The sequence below is a fragment of the Mustelus asterias genome, chromosome 4 (genome assembly GCF_964213995.1).
Source record: "Mustelus asterias chromosome 4, sMusAst1.hap1.1, whole genome shotgun sequence".
NCBI classification, from domain to species: Eukaryota; Metazoa; Chordata; class Chondrichthyes; order Carcharhiniformes; family Triakidae; genus Mustelus; species Mustelus asterias.
Genome location: NC_135804.1, coordinates 3435012 through 3458476, shown reverse-complemented (window position 1 = coordinate 3458476; position 23465 = coordinate 3435012). Strand labels below are relative to the sequence as shown.

At 45.3% G+C, this 23465-nt stretch overlaps 1 protein-coding gene across 1 annotated transcript in view; it reads right to left on the bottom strand.

Moving 5' to 3' along the window:
- Positions 1 to 3899: 3899 nt before the first annotated feature.
- The window catches only part of cdh16 (cadherin 16, KSP-cadherin), a 59580-nt gene continuing 40014 nt past the window's right edge, over positions 3900 to 23465 (bottom strand). The window contains exons 14-17 of the mRNA XM_078210447.1: positions 12495 to 12737; positions 11268 to 11384; positions 5695 to 5811; positions 3900 to 4009 (exon numbers count right to left, since the gene is read on the bottom strand). Coding sequence (XP_078066573.1) covers positions 3900 to 4009; positions 5695 to 5811; positions 11268 to 11384; positions 12495 to 12737 — 587 coding nt within the window. The remainder of the gene's footprint in view (positions 4010 to 5694; positions 5812 to 11267; positions 11385 to 12494; positions 12738 to 23465) is intronic.

Genomic DNA, 23465 nt, shown 5'->3' with positions numbered 1-23465 from the left:
TCACTTATATAGGCAAATTTTCTTTAAAAATGAATTCGCCTGTTTCTTGCATTGTAAGCCGAGTCCATATCTATCATCATCTCCAGAATCATTTATTCCGAACCTGACCAGCCTCTCCTGTTCACACTGTAAAATTCACCTCATCCAAACCTCTGCTGCCTGTTTCTGAGCCATGGTGCTACACATTCACCTCCTCGCTCAATCTCCCCCTCCTTTCCCAATGTTCATGTGGGTTGGGTGGGCCATGTGACAACACAAGAAACAGGAGCTGGAGGAGGCCATTTGGCTCCTTAAACCTGCTCCGCCATTCAGTATGATCATGGCTGATCGCATTGTGGTCTGAACTCCACTTCCCTGCCTGCTCCCCATAACCCTCAACTCCCTTGTAGATAGAATCCTCATAGGATCCCTACAGTGCAGGAGGCCATTCAGCCCATTGAACCTGCACCTACTCTCCAACAGAGCATTTACCCAGGCCCTATCCCAGTAACCCCACGCATTTAATCTGCTAATCCCCCTAACCTGTACATGGCATAGCCAATCCAACTAACCTGCGCATCTTTGGAGTGTGGGAGGAAACCGAGCACCCGGAGGAAACCCACGCAGACACGAGGAGGACGTGCAAACTCAACGCAGACAGTGACCCGAGGCCGGTATTGGACCCAGGCCCCTGGCACTGTGAGTTAGCAGTGCTAACCACTGTGCCACTGTACCGAACAAAAGTTTATCTAACTCAACGCTAAACATATTCAATGAGCCAGTCTCCACTGCTCCCTGGGGGGAAGGAGTTCACACAGTAAGAAGTCTCACAACACCAGGTTAAAGTCCAACAGGTTTATTTGGGAGCAAAAGCCACACAAGCTTTCGGAGCTCTCGCTGCTCCTTTGTCAGGTGACGAAGGAGAAGCGCTCCGAAAGCTTGTGGCTTTTGCTACCAAATAAACCTGTTGGACTTTAACCTGATGTTGTGAGACTTCTTACTGTGTTTACCCCAGTCCAACGCCGGCATCTCCACATCATGGGAAGGAGTTCCACAGACCCTGAGAGAACAAATCTCTGCGCCTTAAATGGGAGACCCTAACTTATAATCTGTGCCCCTGATTCCAGACTGCCCAAGGAGAGGAAACAGATTCTACCCTGTCAAGCCCACTTAGAATCTCATTTGTTTGAATTGGATCACCTCCTGTTCTCAACTCCAATGAGTCTCGGCACAAACTGCTCAACCTTTCTCCAAAAGGCAAACCTCTTCACCCCAGAAATCATTCCAGTGAAACCTTCTCTGAACTGCTACTAAAGCAAGTATATCCCTGCTTAAATGAGGGGAGGCGATGGCCTAGTGGTATTATCCCTAGACTATTAATCCAGAAGCTCAGCTACTGTTCTGGGGACCCGGGTTCGAATCCCACCATGGCAGATGGTGGAATTCAATTTCAATAAAAAATATCTGGAATTAAGAATCTACTGATGACCATGAAACCATTGTCGGAAAAACCCATCTGGTTCACTAATGTCCTTTAGGGAAGGAAATCTGCTGTCCTTACCTGGTCTGGCCTACATGTGACTCCAGAGCCACAGCAATGGGGTTGACTCTCAACTGCCCTTCAAGGGCAATTAGGGATGGACAATAAATGCTGGCCAGTCAGTGACACCCATGTCCCACGAATGACTATTAAGGAGAGTAGAGTTGTACACAGCACTCCACAGTGGAGAGGGACATGATGGGCTCCTAACTGCCACAGGATGGGTGGGAGATGGGAGATCCCAGAAAGAAATTGAAGCATTGACTGGCTATGAATTAGACGGTTCATGGTGATTCCTGCTGTAAGTCTGCCTCAGCTCCAACTCACTAGCTGACACAGCGATACCAGGCTGAGCGAGTTTATTGTTTCACTGATCTCTGTATTTGAATCATTTTATGGGGAGAATACAAAATCAAAAGATAAAATTAGACACTGATTTCATCAATTCACTGCTTTTGTCCTCCTCAGGCACAAGAACGTTAAGGAAATCCATGCTAAGTGAGACTCTTAATGAAACCTCCGTCACAAATACAATTTGTGTTTTTATTGCTCAGATAAATTAATCGACCAATGCCTGCGAGCACTGTTAGAAATTGATGGCTTGGGTTTTTAATTAAACTCTTCCCTCTCCTCCCGTGAGCTTTCAGTCCAGTTTCTCGATGAGATGGCACCTCACCAGAGTGGTAACACGGTGATGGAGAAGGAGACACTCAGGGGAAGGATTGCAAAGGGGAGAAATCAATAAACAATATCCCACATAATCATTACACTGCACACATCAGGTATATCACACACCCATTGCCCCACATGGCTAATATACCACAAACAAAATATAGGACACGCCACATATACTATGGGTATTGTATACCATGCATGTGATATACCACATAGCTAACGTAACATGTTCATAATGTATGGCATAAATAATATGCTGAACTCCCAATACATCACACTCAATATACAATATGCATAATCCATGTATATAATGTACTCTTCGCTCAATATACCATGTACACAATACACCCCACTCCCATTATAATGCATATAAACATCTTCCCAATATACCACAAATATATCATCCCAACAGACCACATCCATTTGATATTATACATTATATATTTGTTATATTCCCATTCCCATTTTACAGCACATAATCATAGAATCATACAGTGCAGAAGGAGGCCATTTGGCCATCGAGTCTGCATTGACTCTCCAACAGAGCATCTTACCCAGGTCCTTCCCCTGTAATCTCATGCACTTACCCTGCTAATTCTTCTAACCTATACATCTTTGGACGCTGAGGGGCAATTTAGCATGGTCAATCCAGCTACCCTGCACATCTTTGGAGTGTGGGAGGAAACCGGAGCACGTGGAGGAAACCCATGCAGACATAGGGAGAACGTGCAAACTCCACACAGACAGTGACCTGAAGCCGGAGTTGAACCCAGGACCCTGGTGCTGTGAGGCAGCAGTGCTAACCACTGTGCCACCGTGCTGCCAACTTGGTGAATGAGGACTTTGCAGTGAGAGATTCTTTTGGAGCAAAGATGATTGGGAGCCACAAAGGATGATGTGGATAATTTAGATAAACTGGGTGGTTAGCACTGTCAGGTTACAGCATTACACATCTTTGCATCATTCACAGACTGGACAGTGATGATCAGGTCAATTGGATGAGCAGGACAGACTGATTGAGGTACACACTGATTTTGTTGGGGTCTGATCATCAATAGGAGATTGAATCTCCAGTGTATTTTGTCCCTTATTGATCCTGGGGTTTTCTTTCTAAGTTTGTCTTTTGCCTCACCCAGAAGGAAGAGAGGAGTGGGCTGTAGGTAATGACCAGTCCAATATTCCAGCCATCATGAGGTGTGGGGCAGTCTTGGTGGACCAGTTGGTCTTTCTGTGCCTATTCATTTTCTAAGGTATTCATGGTGTCTTCCTGACTGCATCAACTCACTGGTCCCCAAGTAGCCTGTGCAATATGCGCAATCCGGTAACCACACAGAGTATCAGAGGAAATTCCGGAGAATTCTGCCTGAGTTTTATACCTGTCCAATATTACACTGTATGAAAGTTAATGGAATGTAAAGCTAGTTTGGTTATAATCAGGGTTTGAAAAGCTCTAAATCTCCGAGCTATTCCCTATAACGAGCAGATTAAACAAACCCCCTTTGTTCAACCTTCTGACCCTTGTTACAATCATGATAAACTCAATGGTGATAATAATATTATAATGATAAACAAATGAGAAGGAATTCAGTTTTGATCCGAGTGTAAATTCTAATTGTTCTCCCCACATCTTCAATAGAATGTTGAAATTAAACAATCTGATTGGTTGGAGGGTTGCCTTGGTGACTGTGGGCTGAGCTAGTCCAGACTACGGTGAGGAGTGTAAGGGAGAAGATTCTATGCTGACATTCTGTCTCCTCTTCTTGCGTTGCTTTCCGTTTATGGACAAATGCACCAAGACAATGGTCAGGAAAAACCCTACCCGTGGGGAAGAGAGAAGGACAGCAGAGAATTAATCTTCAAAACAGCAAAGAAAGGAGGAACTTGCATTTCTGTAATGCCTTTTACAGTCTCTGGACTTCCCAAAGTACTTCAAACCTATCGAAGTGCTTTTACAATGTCGTCACTATTGTAAAGTGGGAAGTGCAGAAGACAGGTTGTACACAGCACAATCCCAGACTGAGAGCCAAGGTAACCCATTCTTAGCAATGTTGGTTGAAGGACAAATATTGACTGGGAAATTGGGGAGAACTCCCTCACTTTTCTTCAAATAGTGTCATGGGATCTTTTCCATTCACTGACAGAGCACACTGTTCCTTGTTTTAACATCTCATCTGAAAGACAGCTCCTCTGTCAGAGCAATGTTCCCTCAGTTTTGACAACGGTAGTGTCACCTTAGATTAGGGGTCAAGTTTCTGGAATGGGATTTAAACCCACAAATGTATGATTCAGGGCTAAGAGAGTACCACAACTGATAGTATCTGATCCAATATCTCTCTAGCTCTCTCTCTTTCTCTCTAATAGCATCTGATCCAATATTCTCTATTTCTCTTTCTATCTCTGTCTCTCTCTTTCTCCCTCTCTACACCACCCTCTCATCAGGGCAGAGTTTCCTCGGTTTAGTTAAATGTTCCTCCCAGAGCTAACCCAGTGGATTGCGTCACTTAATCCTTGTGTGAATTTAGTAAACTTTTACACTCCAATCAAGTTCTTGATCTTGTAATTGTGAAAACATAGAACTAGGAGCAAGTGTGGACCACTTGACCCTTTGAACCTGCATTCAAGAAGATCATATCTGATCTTCAATCCTAATTCCATTTTCCTGCACTATCCTCATATTCCTGAATTCTCTTCATAGCCAAAAATCAGTCAATCCACTGTTGAATATGCTTCATTAATGGACATTCCTAGACTAATACCAGGAATAGGCGGATGGTCTTATGAGGAAAGACTGGCAGGGTTAGCTTTGTATCCACTAGAGTTTGGAAGAGTAAGAGGAGACTGGATCAAAACCTTTCAGATCCTGAGGGACATTAACAGGGTGGATGTGGAGAGGATATTTCCTCTTGTGGGAGAATCTAGAACTAGGGGTCACTATTTAAAAATTAAGACAGATATGAGGAGATTTTGTTTCTCTCAAAGAGTCATGAGTTTCTGGAACTTTGTTCCTCAAAAGGCAGTGGAAGCAGGGTCAATGAATACTTTTAAGGTAGAGCGAGATAGATTCTTGATTAATAAGGGGGTGAAAGGTTAATGGGGATCGGCAGGAAAGTGGGGTTGAGGTTACAATCAGATCAGTCATGGTCTTATTGAATAGCAGGCGGAACCAGCCTTGAGGGGCTGAGTGGCCTCCTCCTGCTCCTCATTCATATATTCGTAAGTAACATTCACAGACAACAGGTGTAGAGAATTCCAAAGCTCAGTGCGACCCCTCATTCTGAGACTCTCGCTGAAACCCTACCACTTCAACATTCCCCAGGACGTAAATCTCTGTTGGCCTCGGGCAGGATTTTACAATCTCGCTCGACTGAGACAGTAAAATCCCACCCTCTGACTCTGTGTTCTGGATTCCCCAGGCAGGGGAACATTACCCTTAACCATTTTATATCTTTCAATGAGATCACCTCCTGAGCAATAAGTCTCAATGATCTGAGCCCACTTACCTATCACTCCGAAAGTACCAGCAATGGTGGCCACAGTTGTCAGGATAGTGGGTTTACCCGGGAGAGGTCCAACTTCTATCCTGCACTCTCCTCTGAAACTGCAAGTACAAATATTCACTGCAAAAGGAATGGGAGAATGGGAAATAAAAACAGCTGAAATTACCCAGCGGGCCCGGCAGCGTCTGTGGAGAGAGAAACTGAATTAATGGTTCAGGCCAATGACCTTTCATCAGAACTAGAATCAGTTCCTGAGGTGTAACATGTTTTCAGCAAGGGAAAGGTAGGAAAGGGGGAAATGTGGCCCGGCATGGTGGCACAGTGGTTAGCACTGCTGCTTCACAGCGCCAGGGACCCGGGTTCGATTCCCGGCTTGGGTCACTGTCTGTGTGGAGTTTGCACATTCTCCCCGTGTCTGTGTGGGTTTCCTCCGGGTGCTCCGGTTTCCTCCCACAGTGCTGGTTAGGTGCATTGATCTGAACAGGCGCCAGAGTGTGGCGACTCGGCGAATTTCACAGTAACTTCATTGCAGTGTTAACGTAAGCCTTACTTGTGGCTAATAAATAAACTTTAACTTTAAAAGGAAAAAGAGAATGTCTGTGAGGGTGCAGAGGTGGAGAGGGTGAATGACAAAAGGGAAGATGATTCATAATAAAAGGGAATGTAACAGGACAAGTAAAGGAACAAGAGATGAGGTCAGAGGGGGTGTAAATGGAAATAACAAAATCATTCCCAGTGCTCACTGTCTGGGAAATGCAGGAGTATTGGTTTTGATCTGAAATTATTAAACTCAGTGTTGAATCTGGACGGTTGTAAAGTATCGAATCACTTCCATTCAGCTTCACTGGAACAATGCAGCAGGCTAAGGACTGAGAGGGCAGACTGGGGGAATTAAAGTGAAAGGGACAAGAAACTCAGTCACACCTGCGGCCAAAATGGAATGCTCAGCAAATTAATCACCCAGTCTGTGTTTGTTCCCCCCCCCCAGTGTGGAGGAGAGCACATTGTGATCAGCAAATACAGCAAAGAAAAACAGAAAATTCTGGAAAAACCCAGCAGATCTGGCAGCATCTGCGGAGAGAGAGAGACAGAGTTAGTGTTCTGAGTCTGTGTGAATTCTGTAAATCACTGTTTCACCTGAAAGCGTTGTCCTGGAGGATGGGAGTGGGAGAGGTCATAGGGCAGGTGCTACGTGAAAAAGGTAAAAGCTTTCTTTTTCCTTCACAACTGGCTGTTGATGATTAAAATTGACTCTAATTGCAAAGAGAATCCTGCTCTCAGAATCTTCTGCATTTTTAATAATATAGCATCACATCCACAGGACATCACTGCAGGAGTTCCTCAGGGTAGTGTCCTAGACCCAACCATCTTCAGCTGCTTCATCAGTGGCCTTCCCTCCATCAGAGGGTCAGAAGTGGGGGTGTTCACTGATGATTGCACAATGTTCAGCACCCTTCGTGACGCCTCAGATACTGAAGCAGCCCCTGTCCAAATGCAATAAGACCTGCTCTGTCCAAGACCGCAGGAAACTACAAAGGGTCGTGAATAAAGCCCCGTCCATCACTCAAACCGGCCTCCCATCCCATCCCACTGTCCACACTTCCCGCTGCCTCGGAAAAGCAGCCAGCATATTTAAGGACTCCACGCAACCCGGACATTCTCTCTTCCACCTTCTTCCATCTGGAAAAAGGTACAAAAGTCTGAGGACACGCACCAACCAACTCAAGAACAGCTTCTTTCCTGCTACCATCAGACTTTTGAATGGACCTACCTCGCATTATGTTGATCTTTCTCTACATCCTGGCTATAACTGTAACGCTACATTTTGCATTCTCTCCTTTCCTTCTCTACGAATGGTATGCTTTGCCTATATAGTGCGCACAAACAATACTTTTCACTCTATACTAATACGTGTGACAATAATAAATCAAATCAAATCAATATCCAGGCTTAGGCAAACAAATGGCAAGTAACATTGACACCAAACATGTGCCAGGCAATGACTATCTCCATCCAACAAGAGAGAATCTAACCATCTCCCCTTGAGAGTTCAATGGCTTTACCATCACTGAATCCCCCACTATCCTGGGAGTTACCACTGACCAGAAACTGAACTAGACCAACGATATAAATACCGTGGCTACAAGAGCAGGTCAGAGGCTGGGAATTCTGTGGCGAATAACTCACCTCCTGACTGCCCAGAGCCTGTCCACTGTCTACAAGGCATAAGTCAGGAGTGTGATGGAATACTCTCCACTTGCCTGGAAGAGTGCAGCTCCAACAACACTCAAGAAGTTCAACACTATCCAAGACAAAGCAGCCCGCTTGATTGGCACCACATCCACCGCCTTCAACGCCAACTCCCTCCACCAGTGGCAGCCGTGTGTACCATCTACAAGATACATTGCAGCTATTAACCAAGGCTCCTTAGGCTGCACCTTCCAAACCCATGACCACTACCATCTAGAAGGACAAGAGGAGCAGATACATGGGAACACCACCACCTGCAAATTCCCCTCCAAGTCACTCACCATCCTGACTTGGAAATATATCGCCGTTCCTTCACTGTCACTGGCTGAAAATCCTGGAATTCTCTCCCTGACAGCACTGTGGGTGTACCTACACCACAGGGACTGCAGTGGTTCAAGAAGGCAGCTCACCATCACCTTGTGCAATTAAGGGCAATTAGGGATGGGCAATAAATGCTGGTCTGGCCAGTGACGCCATGTCCCATGAAAGAATGAAAACACAGAATGTACAGCAGAGAAACAGGCCATTCAGCCCGTTGTTGGTGGCTGTGCTCCATACAAATCTCCTCCCAACATCTTTCATCTCATCCTATTAACACATCCTTCTATTCCTGTCTCACTCGCCAGTTTATCTGGCTTTCCTGGGTAATAAATAATAAATATTTTTGCTGGATAATAAATGCATCTAAACCTATTTTTTGAGATCAAGTGGACAGCTTTCAATAATAAATGAGCCAATCTGATGTGCAGGATTTTTTTCATGTTTTATTGAAAGCTCTTTCTTTAAAGGCCATCTATCAATTTATACAAAGGAACTTCTTCATTGCTCACACGACCCCAACTCTCAAACATTGAGAGCACTAATGAAAGAGTGACACAGTAATAACAGGCATTCCAAGACTTACTGACAGCAGGGCCGCCCTTTGCGGAATTAAACAGCTTTCAAATATTAACAATTCACTCGAGAATGAAACTAGCCACACATCATTATTAACTCTTTGAATTTCCCTCTTGATAAAATTAGCTGGAATTTATAATACAGAAACAGGCATTCATTCCAATTGGTTTATGTCAGTCTCTATGCTGTGTACACGCTTTCCATCCTTATCAACTCCAACAGTACGACATAGAAACATAGAAAATAGAAGCAGGAGGAGGCCATTCGGCCCTTCGAATCTGCTCCGCCATTCATTATGATCATGGCTGATCATCCAACTCAATAGCCTGATTCCACCTTCCCCCCACACCCTTTGATCCCCTTCACCTCAAGTGCGAGATCTAACTGCTTCTTGAAAACATTTGATATTTTGACCTCAGTTACTTTCTGTGGTAGTGAATTCCACAGGATCACCACTCTCTGGGGGGAGAACTTGCTCCTCATTTCAGTTCTGAAAGGTTTACCCTCTATCCTCAGACTGTGACCCCTGGTTCTGGACAGTCCCACCATCGGGAACATCCTCCCTGCATCTACCCTGTCCAATCCTGTTAGAATTTCATTCTTCTGAACTCCAGCAAATACAATCCTAACCGACTCAATCTCTCCTCATACGTCAATCCCACCACCCCAGGACTCAGCCTGGTAAACCTTCACTGTGTTCCCTCTATAACAAGGACATCCTTCCTCAGATAAGGAGTCCAAAACTGCACACAATATGGCCTCACCAAGGCCCTGTCTAATTGTGGCAAGATATCCCTGCTCCTGTACTCAAATCCTCTCGCTATGAAGGCCAACCTACCATTTGCCTTCTTTACTGCCTGTTGCACCTGCACGCTGACCTTCAGTGACTGATGCATGAGGGCAGCCAGGTCCCGCTGCACATTCCCCTCTTCTGATTTATAGCCATTCAGATAAGAATCCGTCTTCCTGTTTTTGCTACCAAAGTGGATGAGCTCGATATACCCACATTATACTGCATCTGTCATGCTTTTGTCCACTCACTCAACTTGTGTGACTCTCACTGAAGGATCTCTGCATCCTCCTCACAGCTCACCCTCCCACCCAGCTTTGTGTCATCTGTAAATTTTGGAATGTTATGTTTCGTTCCCTCATTCAAATCATGAACATATGTTATGAATAGTTGGGGCCCCAGCGCTGATCCCTGCAGCACCCCACTAGTCACTGTCTGCCAATTGGAAAATGACCCGTTTGTTTTGTTTGCTGTCTGCCAACCAGTTTTCTATCCATCTCAATATACGACCCCCAATCCCGTGCGCTTTAATTTTACACGCTAATCTCTTATGAGGGACTTGGTCAAAAGCCTTCTGAAAATCCAAATAAACCACATCCACTGGCTCCCTCTCATCAAGTCTACTTGTTACATCCTGGAAGAATTCCAGCAGATATGTCAATTATAATTTCCCTTTCATAAACCCATGTTGTCTGTCCGATTCTACCACTGTTCACCAAGCGCTCTGCTATAAAACCTTCAACTCCCTGCTCCGATGTACATGCATTGCCTCAGCTTCCTTCCAACTGCACGGACACTGTTCGCCTCAGTCACTTCCCATGTTAGTGAGCTCCGCATTCTTCCCTCACTCTGGGTAAAGGAATTTACGAATTTCTTACCTCATTTCTTGGCAACTAATTATCTCGGCATTCTAGTTTTGTTCATCCCTGGAAGTGTAAATGCTCTGGGCTGAGTTTAATGGAGGACCCAGAGTCCTTTACCCTTCCTCATACAACAAGCTCTTCATTCCAGGGGTCATTCTTGTGAACCTCCTCTGGACCCTTTCCAAGGCCAGCACATCCTTCCTTAGATACAGGGTCCAGAACTGCTCACAATACTCCCCCTTACCCTCGGGATTAACCCCTCAACCAAGGGAAACAGCTGCTCCCTATTCACCCTGTCCATTCCCCTCATAATCTTATACACCTCGGTCATGTCCCCCCTCAGCCTTTTCTGCTCTAGAGAAAACAATCCCAGCCTATCCAGTCTCTCCTTGGAGCTCAAATTCTGCATCCCAGGCTGCATCCTGGTGAATCTCCTCTGTACCCCCTAATACGGGAACAGTGATAAAGGCTTCAGTGTCGGACCCTGACGTTCAGGCTAAAATTAACCAACATATTTATTTATAAGATACAGAATTACACAGAAGGCGGTAAGCCAGCAAGAAACTTAAAAGTACTTAAAGTGACAAAGGTGAAATCAGCCCATAATAGATTAAAATATTCTCTCTTCACATTTCCTATTCACTGGAACACTCAGTAACTGAATGAAGTAACTAATTAATTTTGAAGCAAAACTGTTATTAAAATGTACATTTATAGCCAGCGAATGATTCTGTATAACCCAAGTGTTGTCGCAATGTCTAACCCCCTTCTCTTACCTGGTAAAATATCACTGTGTCGCTGGCCGGATTCCCCCTTTGCACTGAGAACGATGGGGATCTGGTACAATCCTGGATCCACCCAGTCCAGTGCAACAGCCAGAAAGGCGTGTGTTTCTGAAAGAGAGCATCAGAGTGAGTAACACTATTCAGTGTGCAAACAGTCCAGAAAGATCACAGCTTCAGCATCTCTCAAAGCACTTTGCAGCCAATCAAACACTTCTGAAGTGAAATCACCCTCATAATGTCGGAACTCTGGCAGCCAATTTAAACAGCAAGATCCCACAAACAGCCCTGTGAGAATGACCAGATTATCTTTTTTTGTGATGTTGATTGAGGGATAAATATTGGCCAGGAGAGATCTTCAAGATAGTGCCATGGGATCTTTCACATTCACCTGAGGAGGCATCTTGGTTTACTGTCTCAGTACTGACCCTCTGACAGTGCGGCACTCCCTCAGCACTGACCCTCTGACAGTGCGGCACTCCCTCAGTACTGACCCTCTGACAGTGCGGCACTCCCTCAGTACTGACCCTCTGACAGTGCGGCACTCCCTCAGCACTGACCCTCTGACAGTGCGGCACTCCCTCAGCACTGACCCTTTGACAGTGCAGAACTCCCTCAGTACCCCACTGGGTTGTCAGTTTACATTCTGTGGTCAAGTCTTAGGTGTGGAACTGAAACCCACAATCTTTAGATTCAGAGGTGAGGGTCCATTGAACCAGGACGGAGATGAGCAAAAAACTACAAAAGGTTGTGAGCGAAGCCCAACCCATCGCGCAAACCAGCCTCCCATCCATTGGCTCTGTCTACACTTCCTGCTGCCTTGGGAAAGCAGCCAGCATAATTAAGGACCCCCCACACCCCGGACATTCTCTCTTCCACCTTCTTCCGTCGGGAGAAAGATACAAAAGTCTGAGATCACGTACCAACCGACTCAAGAACAGCTTCTCCCCTGCTGCTGTCAGACTTTTGAATGGACTTACCTCGCATTAAGCTGATCTTTCTCTACACCCTAGCTATGACTGTAATACCACATTCTGCACCCTCTACTTTCCTTCTCCGCTATGTACTCTGTGAACGGTATGTTTTGTCTGTATAGCGTGTAAGAAACAATACTTTTCATTGTATACTCATGCATGTGACAATAATAAATCAAATCAAATCAGTGATGATGAGATTTGTCCCGGGGATGTCGATCACCGCTCGCATGTCCCGCCATCGTACCGTTAACCTGACTGATCCTCCAGTTCCTTTGCTCCATTGGTTTGCCCTCAATGGAGAAGCTGAGAGGCCGCCTGTTTCCTCTTCCGTAGCGGTACGAGGCCGCGATGGTGATTGACTGCCCATCTCTCCGTGGGGTGCACAGGAAATCTCCGGAATATTCCAGAATTGGGGTGGGCAGCTCCTCCCCAAATGTGTCTTCAATGTGGATCGCCAAGCGTGCAGTAACGAATAAGGAGGCATCGGCTACAGAATTTATAAAAGAATGGAGTTACTGTCATTGGAGAGTCGGTATTAATCTCATTGCTGAGTACGAAGGGCTTCGAAAGCTCAGAAAGTTTAAAGTTTATTTATTAGTCACAAGTAGGCTGACATTAACACTGCAATGAATTACTGTGAAAATCCCCTAGTCGCCACACTCCGGCGCCTGTTCGGGTACACTGAGGGAGAATTTAGCATGGCCAATGCCCCCTAACCAGCACGTCTTTCAGACTGTGGGAGGAAACCGGAGCACCCGGAGGAAACCCACACAGACACGGGGAGAACGTGCAGACTCCGCACAGACAGTGACCCAAGCCGGGAATCGAACCCGGGTCCTTGGCGCTGTGAGGAAATCGAAACTCACACAAAATCCGATTGTCCCATCCTGCCCTGTGCTTGCATAACGATTGTACTTCCCAAACCAGAAACATTTCTATATTTAACATTCTCAAACTTCTCCCTCCCAGTACGCTCCTGGGTATGAATTTTCCCAGCTCAATGGAGCCGGGATTAGAAGCAGTGGAACCAGGAAAATAAAGGAAAGCCACTCTGGGATGACTTCCCAAGGCATTTCCACTTCCAAGTAGTTTTCCCTGGAATATCAACCAGGGCAGCCACATGCTTCAAGGGGTTGGGTACGCAATGAGGGCTAATAATGTTCTGCTGAGGGGCTATTTTATGCCATTGAAGTGCCCCCCACTCCCAAATGCCCCCCTATGCCCCCACCTGCTCCTCCCACCCCACCTGACCCCCGTGTTTTAAGTTTTAAGTTTATATATTTATTAGTGTCACAATTAGGCTTACATTAACAAGGCAAGACAGTTCCTTGACAGTTCTGCCTCATGTAGGATTCTTCTTTCAAACCCAGAGCTACAATATCAGCAATGACCTTGTTCACTGACCGACTTGTCTCTCCTCACACACGTAGGTGAAGGGGAGATTCCACTTGTTCAAACTTACCTTAAAGGAATAAAATATATAGGTGCTTGAAGGTTGGCACAGACACGATGGATGGAAGAGTTTCTTTCCGTGCTGTACAACTCTCTGACTCTATAACCACATCCCAGTTCAACCTCTCTGTCTTCCATCTCCTTCTTCTTTGTTCCACCCCCACCCCAACCCCCATATCTCTGCCTCGCTTCTTCATTAAATACAGTTATATCTCTAATATGGGCGGGATCTTCTGGCCCCACTGCAGTGAACGGGGATTTGGCTGAGTGCCGAATTCTCTGTTCTCACTCGCAGCGGCAGTGGGGCGTGATCGGCTGGTAAGATTGCACCCTATATCTCTAACCTCTTCTAGTCCTGATGAAAGGTCATTGGCCTGAAATGTAATGCCTCAGCTGGAGTATTGTGGCCATTTGTGGGCACTGTACTTTAGGCAGGATGTCACGGCCTAGAGGGAGCTGAGGAGACTGACCAGAGGGATTTCCACTCTGTGGAGAAACGGGAGAAGTCGGGATTGTTCTCCTTAGAGCAGGGAAGGTTCATTGAGATGTTCAAAATTATGAAGAGTTTTGAGAGGGTAAATGAACGCAGGAAATAGGAGCAGGAGTAGGCCGGAGGAGTGGAGACGAGGAGGACACAGAGTTAGGGTGATTGGCAGAAGAACTACAACTGACGTGAAGAGAAATATCTAGCGGTGAACTGCAGTGATCTGGAATGTGCGCAGAGGGCAGTGGAAACAGATTCAATAGGGCGGCACGGTAGCACAGTGGTTAGCACTGCTGCTTCACAGCTCCAGGGTCCTGGGTTCGATTCCTGGCTCGGGTCACTGTCTGTGTGGAGTTTGCACATTTTCCTCGTGTCTGCGTGGGTTTCCTCCGGGTGTTCCGGTTTCCTCCCACAGTCCAAAGATGTGCGGGTTAGGTTGATTGGCCATGCTAAAAATTGCCCCTTAGAGTCCTGAGATGCGTAGGTTAGAGGGTTAGTGGGTAAATATGTGGGGTAGGGCCTGGGTGGGATTGTGGTCGGTGCAGACTCGATGGGCCGAATGGCCTCCTTCTGCACTGTAGGGTTTCTATGATAGTAACTTCCAAAAGGGAATTGGATAAATACAATGTGGACAAATTGCAGGGGCAGGGGGTGAGAGAGAGGGGAGTGTGGGTTCAGACTGTTGGGATTCTCTTTCACAGAGAGGAGCGAAGACTGCATCATATCCAAGGCCGGGTTAGACAGAGTTTTGATAGGCGAGGGGGTCCAAGGGTTATGGGGGGGGGTGGGCAGGAAAGTGGAGTTAAGACCACGACCAGATCAGTCATGAGCTAATGGAATGGCGGGGCAGGCTCGAGGGGCTGAATGGCCTCCTCCTGCTCCTATTTCTTATGTTCTCAAGTAACTGAATGGTACTTTCAAAGAGCTGGCTCAGGCTTGATGGGTGGGAAGGACGTGTTGTGTTGTGTAAGATTGATTCTAAATCTGTGCCTCTCTCTAAAGATGCTGCCTGAACTGTTAAATGTCAGCTTTTAATTCGGATTTCCAGCATCTGCAGTATTTTATTTCTGTTTAGCGAGTTTTTTTTCATTAGAAATATAGAATCTCCACAAACAAAACTGCTGGCCTCACCCAGAAAGCAAACAGGACTGGGGAGGCACTGAGACACACACACATGTTGCTGGAATACTTTGGCTGTGTTTGGGAATCTGCTGTCAGTCACTCTGCTAGGCTGACTGTATCCAGAATGAACGCAGTGAGCAGGCTCAACTGATAGCTGCATTAATCGGACTGTCAGCTTGAGTGAAGCCAGGATAAATATTACCCTCTGAGCTGCGCTAAAAAAAAACGTTCCTGAACCGTCACATCATTGTGAGCACAATACAGCAGGGTTTCCATGGCGACTCAAAATCAACCACTTTATCAGCATTCGCGTTACTGAAATCTTATAAATGAGCTATTTCTAAATGTGCCATCACCAGGCAAGGTGAGGGACGCTGGGGACATAAGTGGACATAATCTGCAATGCAGACATCGAACGCTGTCAATTATACACAAGTCGGACAACCCTCTCCCCCCTTAACATTGCTAATGGTTTGGTTTTTCAAGCATCTCGTCCAAGATTCCCCCACCGAACAGAACATTCACCAAAAGAGAAAATGCTGGAAAATCTCAGCATTTGCTGCCAGACCTGCTGGGATTTTCCAGCACTTTTTCTTTTGGTTTCAGATTCCAGCACCTGCAGTAATTTGCTTTTATTTCAAACAGGACATTAATCTGTCCTCCGAGGCCAGTAAGTGCTGTTTGGATTATAGAAAGCATCTTTTAAATTTAATTTAATTCCTTTCTTCAAGTTCCAAAGTCAATGTGTGGCGTAGACCGGGTAAGCCCTTAACACATCTCTTGAAATGGATAGAAAGCTGGTTAGCAGAAAGGAAGCAGAGAGTAGGCATAAATGGGTCTATTTCTAATTGGCAGTCAGTGACGAGTGGGGTTCCACAGGGATCTGTGCTAGGACCCCAACGGTTCACATTATATATTAATGATTTGGAAGAGGGAACTGAATGTATTATCTCCAAATTTGCAGATGATAGAAAGTTGGGTGGGAGGGTGAGCTGTGAGGAGGATGCAGAGATGCTTCAGCGTGATTTGGACAGGCTGTATGGGGGTATCTGCATGGCAGATACAGAATAATGTGGATAAATGTGAGATTATCCACTCTGGCAGCAATAATAGGAAGGCAGATTATTACTTGAATGGGTGTAAATTGAGAGAGGTGGATACTCAATGTGACCTTGGAGTCCTCGTGCATCAGTCGCTGAAAGTAAGCGTGCAGGTACAGCAGGCAGTAAAGAAGGCAAATGGTATGTTGGTCTTTTTAGTGAGAGGATTTGAGTACAGGGATAGGGATGTTTTGCTGCAATTGTATAGGGTGTTGGTGAGGCCACACCTGGAATATTGTGTGCAGTTTTGGTGTCCTTATTTGAGGAAGGACGTCCTTGCTATAGAGGGAGTACAGTGAAGGTTTACCAGGCTGATTCCTGGGGTGGCAGGTCTGTCATATGAGGAGAGACTAAGTCGGTTAGGATTATATTCACTGGAGTTTAGAAGAGGGAGAGGGGATCTCATAGAAACTTATAAAATTCTAACAGGGTTAGACAGGGTAGATTCAGAAAGAATGTTCCCAATGGTGGGGGGAGTCCAGAACTAGGGGTCAGAGTTTGAGGATAAGGGGTAAACCTTTTAGAACTGAGGTGAGGAGAAATTTCTTCACCCAGAGGGTGGTGAATGTGTGGAATTCACTACCACAGAATGTAGTTGAGGCCAAAATGTTGTCTGATTTCAAGAAGAAATTAGATATAGCTCTTGGGGCTAAAGAGATCTAGGGATATAGGGGGAAAGGAGGGATCAATTTGATGATCAGCCATAATCAAAATGAATGGCGGAGCAGGCTCAAAGGGCCGAATGGCCTCTTCCTGATTCTAGTTTCTATGTTTGTCTGTATAGTGCACAAGAAACAATACTTTTCACTGTATACTAATACACGTGACAATAATAAATCAAATCAAATCAAATCAAATATTTCTAACTCCTTGCTTGCTCCAAAGGCCAACTCATATTCAAATTGAATCCAATTCATGGTCCCACAGAAGAGAGATATACAAGAGCCAAGAAAAGAGGAAAAGGCTTTGCACCTGATCTTGGTCTAAGTTTTAGTTTAGATGCAATGGATTATTTCCTCATCCTGGGATTTGCTAAGTGGAAGTTTCTCCTCTCTGGGTCAGTACTGCACAGCAGTGTCAGCCTGGAGTGGGTGCCTGACCTCTGGACCGAGACTTGAAGCCAGGACAAGGTTACCAACCCTGCAGAATTTGCATGCAATTCCCTGAGCTCTGAGAAACCAAGGAGGGAAAATAACAATGGCGGTGTTAATAAAACCTGCAGCTCCTTGTGGAAATTTATTGATTATTTTTTAAACTTTTGAACATGAGGCTGTGGCGACACAATGAAAAGTCATCCAATTAGGTAACTGAGAGTCCGTTTGCTTTATGATTGGCTGTGGAAAAGTGAGTGTCATAAAGTTGGATGTGTCGGGTGGCCAATGGCGGGAGAGCGGGGGTGGGGTGATTGCAGACAGGAGGTCATGTGATGAAACCGCCATCGAAACATTCGAGCAGAATTGATGACCCCTGACTGATGACCTCTGACTGGCAGGTGAGAATGCTAACCAATGAACCACAGCTGCCATTGGGAGACTGTCACCTGATTGGATTGAACTCATTCATCTGGAAAGATGCTGCGAGGAACCGGTTTCAGTGTCGGTACACAGAACCATCGTGACGGCACCACATTGCAGAGCGATATAGACTCCAACACAAATCATTTCACCTCGTTAGTCAGCAAAGGCAACTGCTCTGAAGTAGACTGAACTCCCCTGGATCTTAGGACCATACAGCCATTCAGCCCATCGTACACTTTGAAGGAGCTAGCTCATTCTTCTCACTGCCCCCCCTGCTCTTTCCCCATCACCCTGCATATTTATCCTTCCATTATTTATCCAATTCCTTTTTGAAAGTTCCTATTGAATCTGCTTCCACCGCCCATTCAGACTGCGTATTTCAGATCACAACAACTCGCTGTGTAAAACATTCTCCTTCTCTCCCACCCTGGTTCTTTTGCCAATGATCTTGAATCAGAGTCCTCTGGTTAATCACCTGCCTGCCAGTGAGACTTCTACTCATTTACACTGTCAAAATCCTTCATGATTTTGAACATCTGTATTAAATCTCCCTTTAATCCTCTCTGCAGTGTGGGGAACATCCACAGCTTTAAAAATCTCTGTGTTTTAATTCAGGACCTTCTCTGCAAACTGCTTATTTAACACCCAATTTACAGCATTGATCACCATACCCCATCAGCATGACATTCTATTCCCTTCTCCCTAACATGCTTATCCAGCTTCCCCCTAAATAATTATTCACCTCAACCACTCCCGGTGGTAGTGAGTTCTACATTCTCACCACCCTCTGAGTGTGGCACGGTGGCACAGTGGTTAGCACTGCTGCTTCACAGCGCCAGGGACCCAGGTTCAATTCCCGGCTTGGGTCACTGTCTGTGTGGAGTTTGCATGTTCTCTCCGTGTCTGCGTGGGTTTCCTCCGGGTGCTCCAGTTTCCTCCCACAGTCTGAAAGATGTGTGGGTTTGGTGGATTGGCCATGACAAATTGCCCCTTAGTGTCAGGGGGATTAGCAGGGTAAATGTGTGGGGTTACGGGAATAGGGCCTGGGTGGGATTGTGGTTGGTACAGACTTCATGGACTGAATGGCCTCCTTCTGTACTGTAGGGTTCTCTGAAAGAAGTTTCTCCTGGAGTTATTCTTGAATTTATTATCTAGTTGATGCAATATTTATTTATCACTTAGCTTCTCATCTCTCGCTTAGCCTTTTCCTGGTAGCTATTTATAGCTTCTCAATTCTGGAGCCATCCTTATAAATCTGTCTTCTTGCACCTTCTCCACGCATCGACATCCTGGTAAACTGTGCGCAATGCTTCAACTAAAGAGAATAACAGTAGGCATGTGACAGGACTAGTCTTGCTAACTTTGTTTGGGTCAATTTGTCGAGGTTTTGCCAAATGACTTCCTGCCTCTAATCCATTCTGCCCCCACACTCCTTCCATTGGTGGATCAGCAGTGCTCATGGTACCCGTCCATCTCTGACCAATTGGAATGTGAACAGACTCTTTGTTACCTGGCCGATACCCGAGACTCAGCGAATCAAATAGCCCCTCCTCCCCATTTCTACCATTTTCATAACAAATAAACAGGAGGTGTTCAAATACTCTGAAAGTAAATATGATTAGGGACAGTCAGCATGGCTTTGAAAGTGGAAAATCAAGTCTCACAAATTTGATTGAGTTTTTTGAAGGGGTAACCAAGAAGGTAGATGAGGGCAGTGCAGTTGATGTTGTCTACATGGACTTTAGCCAGGCCTTTGACAAGGTACCGCATGGTAGGTTGTTGCATAAAGTTAAATTTCACAGGATCCAGGGCGAGGTAGCCAAATGGATACAAAATTGGCTTCTTGGCAGAAGACAGATGGTGGTTGTAGAGGGTTGTTTTTCAAACTGGAGGCCTGTGACCAGCGGTGTGCCTCAGGGATCAGTGCTGGGTCCACTGTTATTTGTCATTTATATTAATGATTTGGATGAGAATTTAGGAGGCATAATTAGTAAGTTTGCAGATGACACCATGATTGGTGGCATGGTGGACAGTGAGGAAGGTTATCCCCAATTGCAGCGGGATCTTGATCAATTGGGCCAGTGGGCTGACGAATGGCAGATGAAGTTTAATTTAGGTAAATGCATGGTGATGCATTTTGGTAGATTGACCCAGGGCAGGACTTACTCAGTTAATGGTAGGGCATTGGGGAGAGTTACAGAACAAAGAGATCTAGGGGTACATGTTAATAGCTCCTTGAAAGTGGAGTCACAGGTGGACAGAGTGGTGAAGAAGGCATTCAGCATGCTTGGTTTCATTGATCATAGAACCATAGAAAATTACAGCTCAGAAACAGGCCTTTTGGCCCTTCTTGTCTGTGCCGAACCATTTTTTGCCTAGTCCCACTGACCTGCACTTGGACCATATCCCTCCACACCCCTCTCATCCATAAACCCGTCCAAGTTTATCTTAAATGTTAAAGGTGACCCCGCATTTACCACTTTATCCGGCAGCTCATTCCACACTCCCACCACTCTCTGCGTGAAGAAGCCCCCCCTAATATTCCCTTTAAACTTTTCTCCTTTCACCCTTAACCCATGCCCTCTGGTTTATTTCTCCCCTAGCCTCAGCGGAAAAAGCCTGCTTGCATTCACTCTATCTATACCCATCAAAATCTTATACACCTCTATCAAATCTCCCCTCAATCTTCTACGCTCCAGGGAATAAAGTCCCAACCTATTCAATCTCTCTCTGTAACCCAGCTTCTCAAGTCCCAGCAACATCCTTGTGAACCTTCTCTGCACTCTTTCAACCTTATTTACATCCTTCCTGTAGCTAGGTGACCAAAACTGTACACAATACTCTAAATTCGGCCTCACCAATGCCTTATATAACCTTACCATAACACTCCAACTTTTATACTCGATACTCCGATTTATAAAGGCCAATGTACCAAAGGCACTCTTTACGACCCTATCCACCTGTGACGTCACCTTTAGGGAATTCTGTACCTGTATTCCCAGATCCCTCTGTTCAACTGCACTCTTCAGAGTCCTACCATTTACCCTATATGTTCTACTTTGGTTTGTCCTTCCAAAGTGCAATATCTCACAATTGTCTGCGTTAAATTCCATTTGCCATTTTTCAGCCCATTTTTCTAGTTGGTCCAAATCCCTCTGCAAGCTTTGAAAACCTTCCTCACTGTCCACTACACCTCCAATCTTTGTATCATCAGCAAACTTGCTGATCCAATTTACCACATTATCATCCAGATCATTGATATAGATGACAAACAACAATGGACCCAACACCGATCCCTGCGGCACACCACTAGTCACAGGCCTCCACTCAGAGAAGCAATACTCCACTACCACTCTCTGGCTTCTTCCATTGAGCCAGTGTCTTATCCAATTTACTACCTCCCCATGTATACCTAGCGACTGAACCTTCCTAACTAACCTCCCATGAGGGACCTTGTCAAAGGCCTTGGTGAAATCCAGGTAGACAACATCCACCGCCTTCCCTTCATCCACTTTCCTGGTAACCTCCTCGAAAAACTCTAATAGATTGGTCAAACATGACCTACCACGCACAAAGCCATGTTGACTCTCCCTAATAAGTCCCTGTCTATCCAAATATTTGTAGATCCTATCCCTTATTGCACCTTCCAATAACTTGCCCACCGCCGACGTCAAACTTACTGGCCGATAATTTCCCGGATTTCTTTTGGAATCTTTTCTAAACAACGGAACAACATGAGCCACCCTCCAATCATCCGGCACCTCTCCCGTGAAGACTGACATTTTAAATATGTCTGCCAGGGCCCCTGCAAGTTCAACACTAGCTTCCCTCAAGGTCCGTGGGAATACCCTGTCCAGTCCTGGGGATTTATCCACTCTGATTTGCCTCAAGGCAGCAAGATCCTCCTCCCCTTTAATCTGTAACGGTTCCATGACCTCCCTACCTATTTGTCTATTTCCGTAGACTCCATGCCCGTTTCCTCAGTAAATACGAATGCAAAAAACCCATTTAGTATCTCCCCCATCTCTTTTGGTTCCATACACAGTCTACCACTCTGGTCTTCAAGAGGACCAATTTTATCCCTCACTATCCTTTTGCTCCTAACATACCTATAGAAGCTCTTTGGATTTTCCTTCACTCTGTCTGCCAAAGCAACCTCATGTCTTCTTTTAGCCCTCCTGACTTCCCTCTTAAGTAGCTTCTTGTACTTTTTATATTCCTCGAGCATCTGATCTGTTCCTTGCTGCCTGTACATTTCATACAACTCTCTCTTCCTCTTAATCAGTGTTACAATCTCCCTCGAGAACCAAGGTTCCTTATTCCTATTTACTTTGCCTTTAATTCTGACAGGAACATACAAACTCTGCACTCTCAAAATTTCTCCTTTGAAGGCCTCCCACTTTCCATTTACATCCTTACCAGAGAACAGCCTGTGCCAATCCACACTTCCCAGATCCCTTCTCATTTCATCAAATTTGGCCTTTTTCCCGTTCAGAACTTCAACCCGAGGACCAGATCTATCCTTATCCATGATCAGGTTGAAACTAATGGCATTATGATCACTGGATCCAAAGTGTTCCCTTACACTCACATCCATCACCTGCCCTAACTCATTTCCCAATAGGAGATCCAATATCGCATCCTCTCTAGTTGGCACCTCTATATACTGATGTAGAAAATTCTCCTGAACACATTTTACAAACTCTACCCCGTCTAAACCTTTAACAGTATGCGAGTCCCAATCTATATGTGGAAAATTAAAATCCCCTACTATCGCAACTTTCTGTTTCTTGCAGTTGTCAGCTATCTCTCTGCTGATTTGCTCCTCCAATTCTCGCTGACTATTGGGTGGTCTATAATACAACCCCATTAATGTGGTCATACCGTTCCTGTTTCTCAGCTCCACCCATAGGGCCTCTGTAGACAAGCTCCCTAATCCATCCTGCCTGAGTTCCAGGACATTGAATACAGGAGTTGGGACGTCTTGTTGAAGTTGTACAAGACATTGGTAAGGCCACACTTGGAATACTGTGTGCAATTCTGGTCACCCTGTTATAGAAAGGATATTATTAAACTGGAAAGAGTGCAGAAAAGATTTACTAAGATGCTACTGGGACTTGATGGATTGAGTTTTAAGGAGAGGCTGGATAGACCTCAAGTGGCCCCTCATTCCTCTAAACAGTGAACACAGGCCCAGTCGACCCAATCTTTCTGAGAGAAGAGGTTGGAAAGAGAAACTAAATAAACAGAATAAGACATAGCGAGGCAGTGACAAAAGCAGAATGAAGTGAGGGAAATGGACAAAAGGTCGGAAAGACTATGAGGTAAAACAGAAAGTAAGACAGAGGGTAAAATCCTTCCCTGCACAATTTAACAAGTAAAAGATATTCATCATTTCATGTTCATTTCTTTTCTTGTTAAAATTCACAAGGAAGAATTTCTATGGAGTATTGTTGAAAAAAGACACCTTAAAGAACAAAGAACAAAGAAAATTACAGCACAGGAACAGGCCCTTCGGCCCTCCAAGCCTGCACTGACCA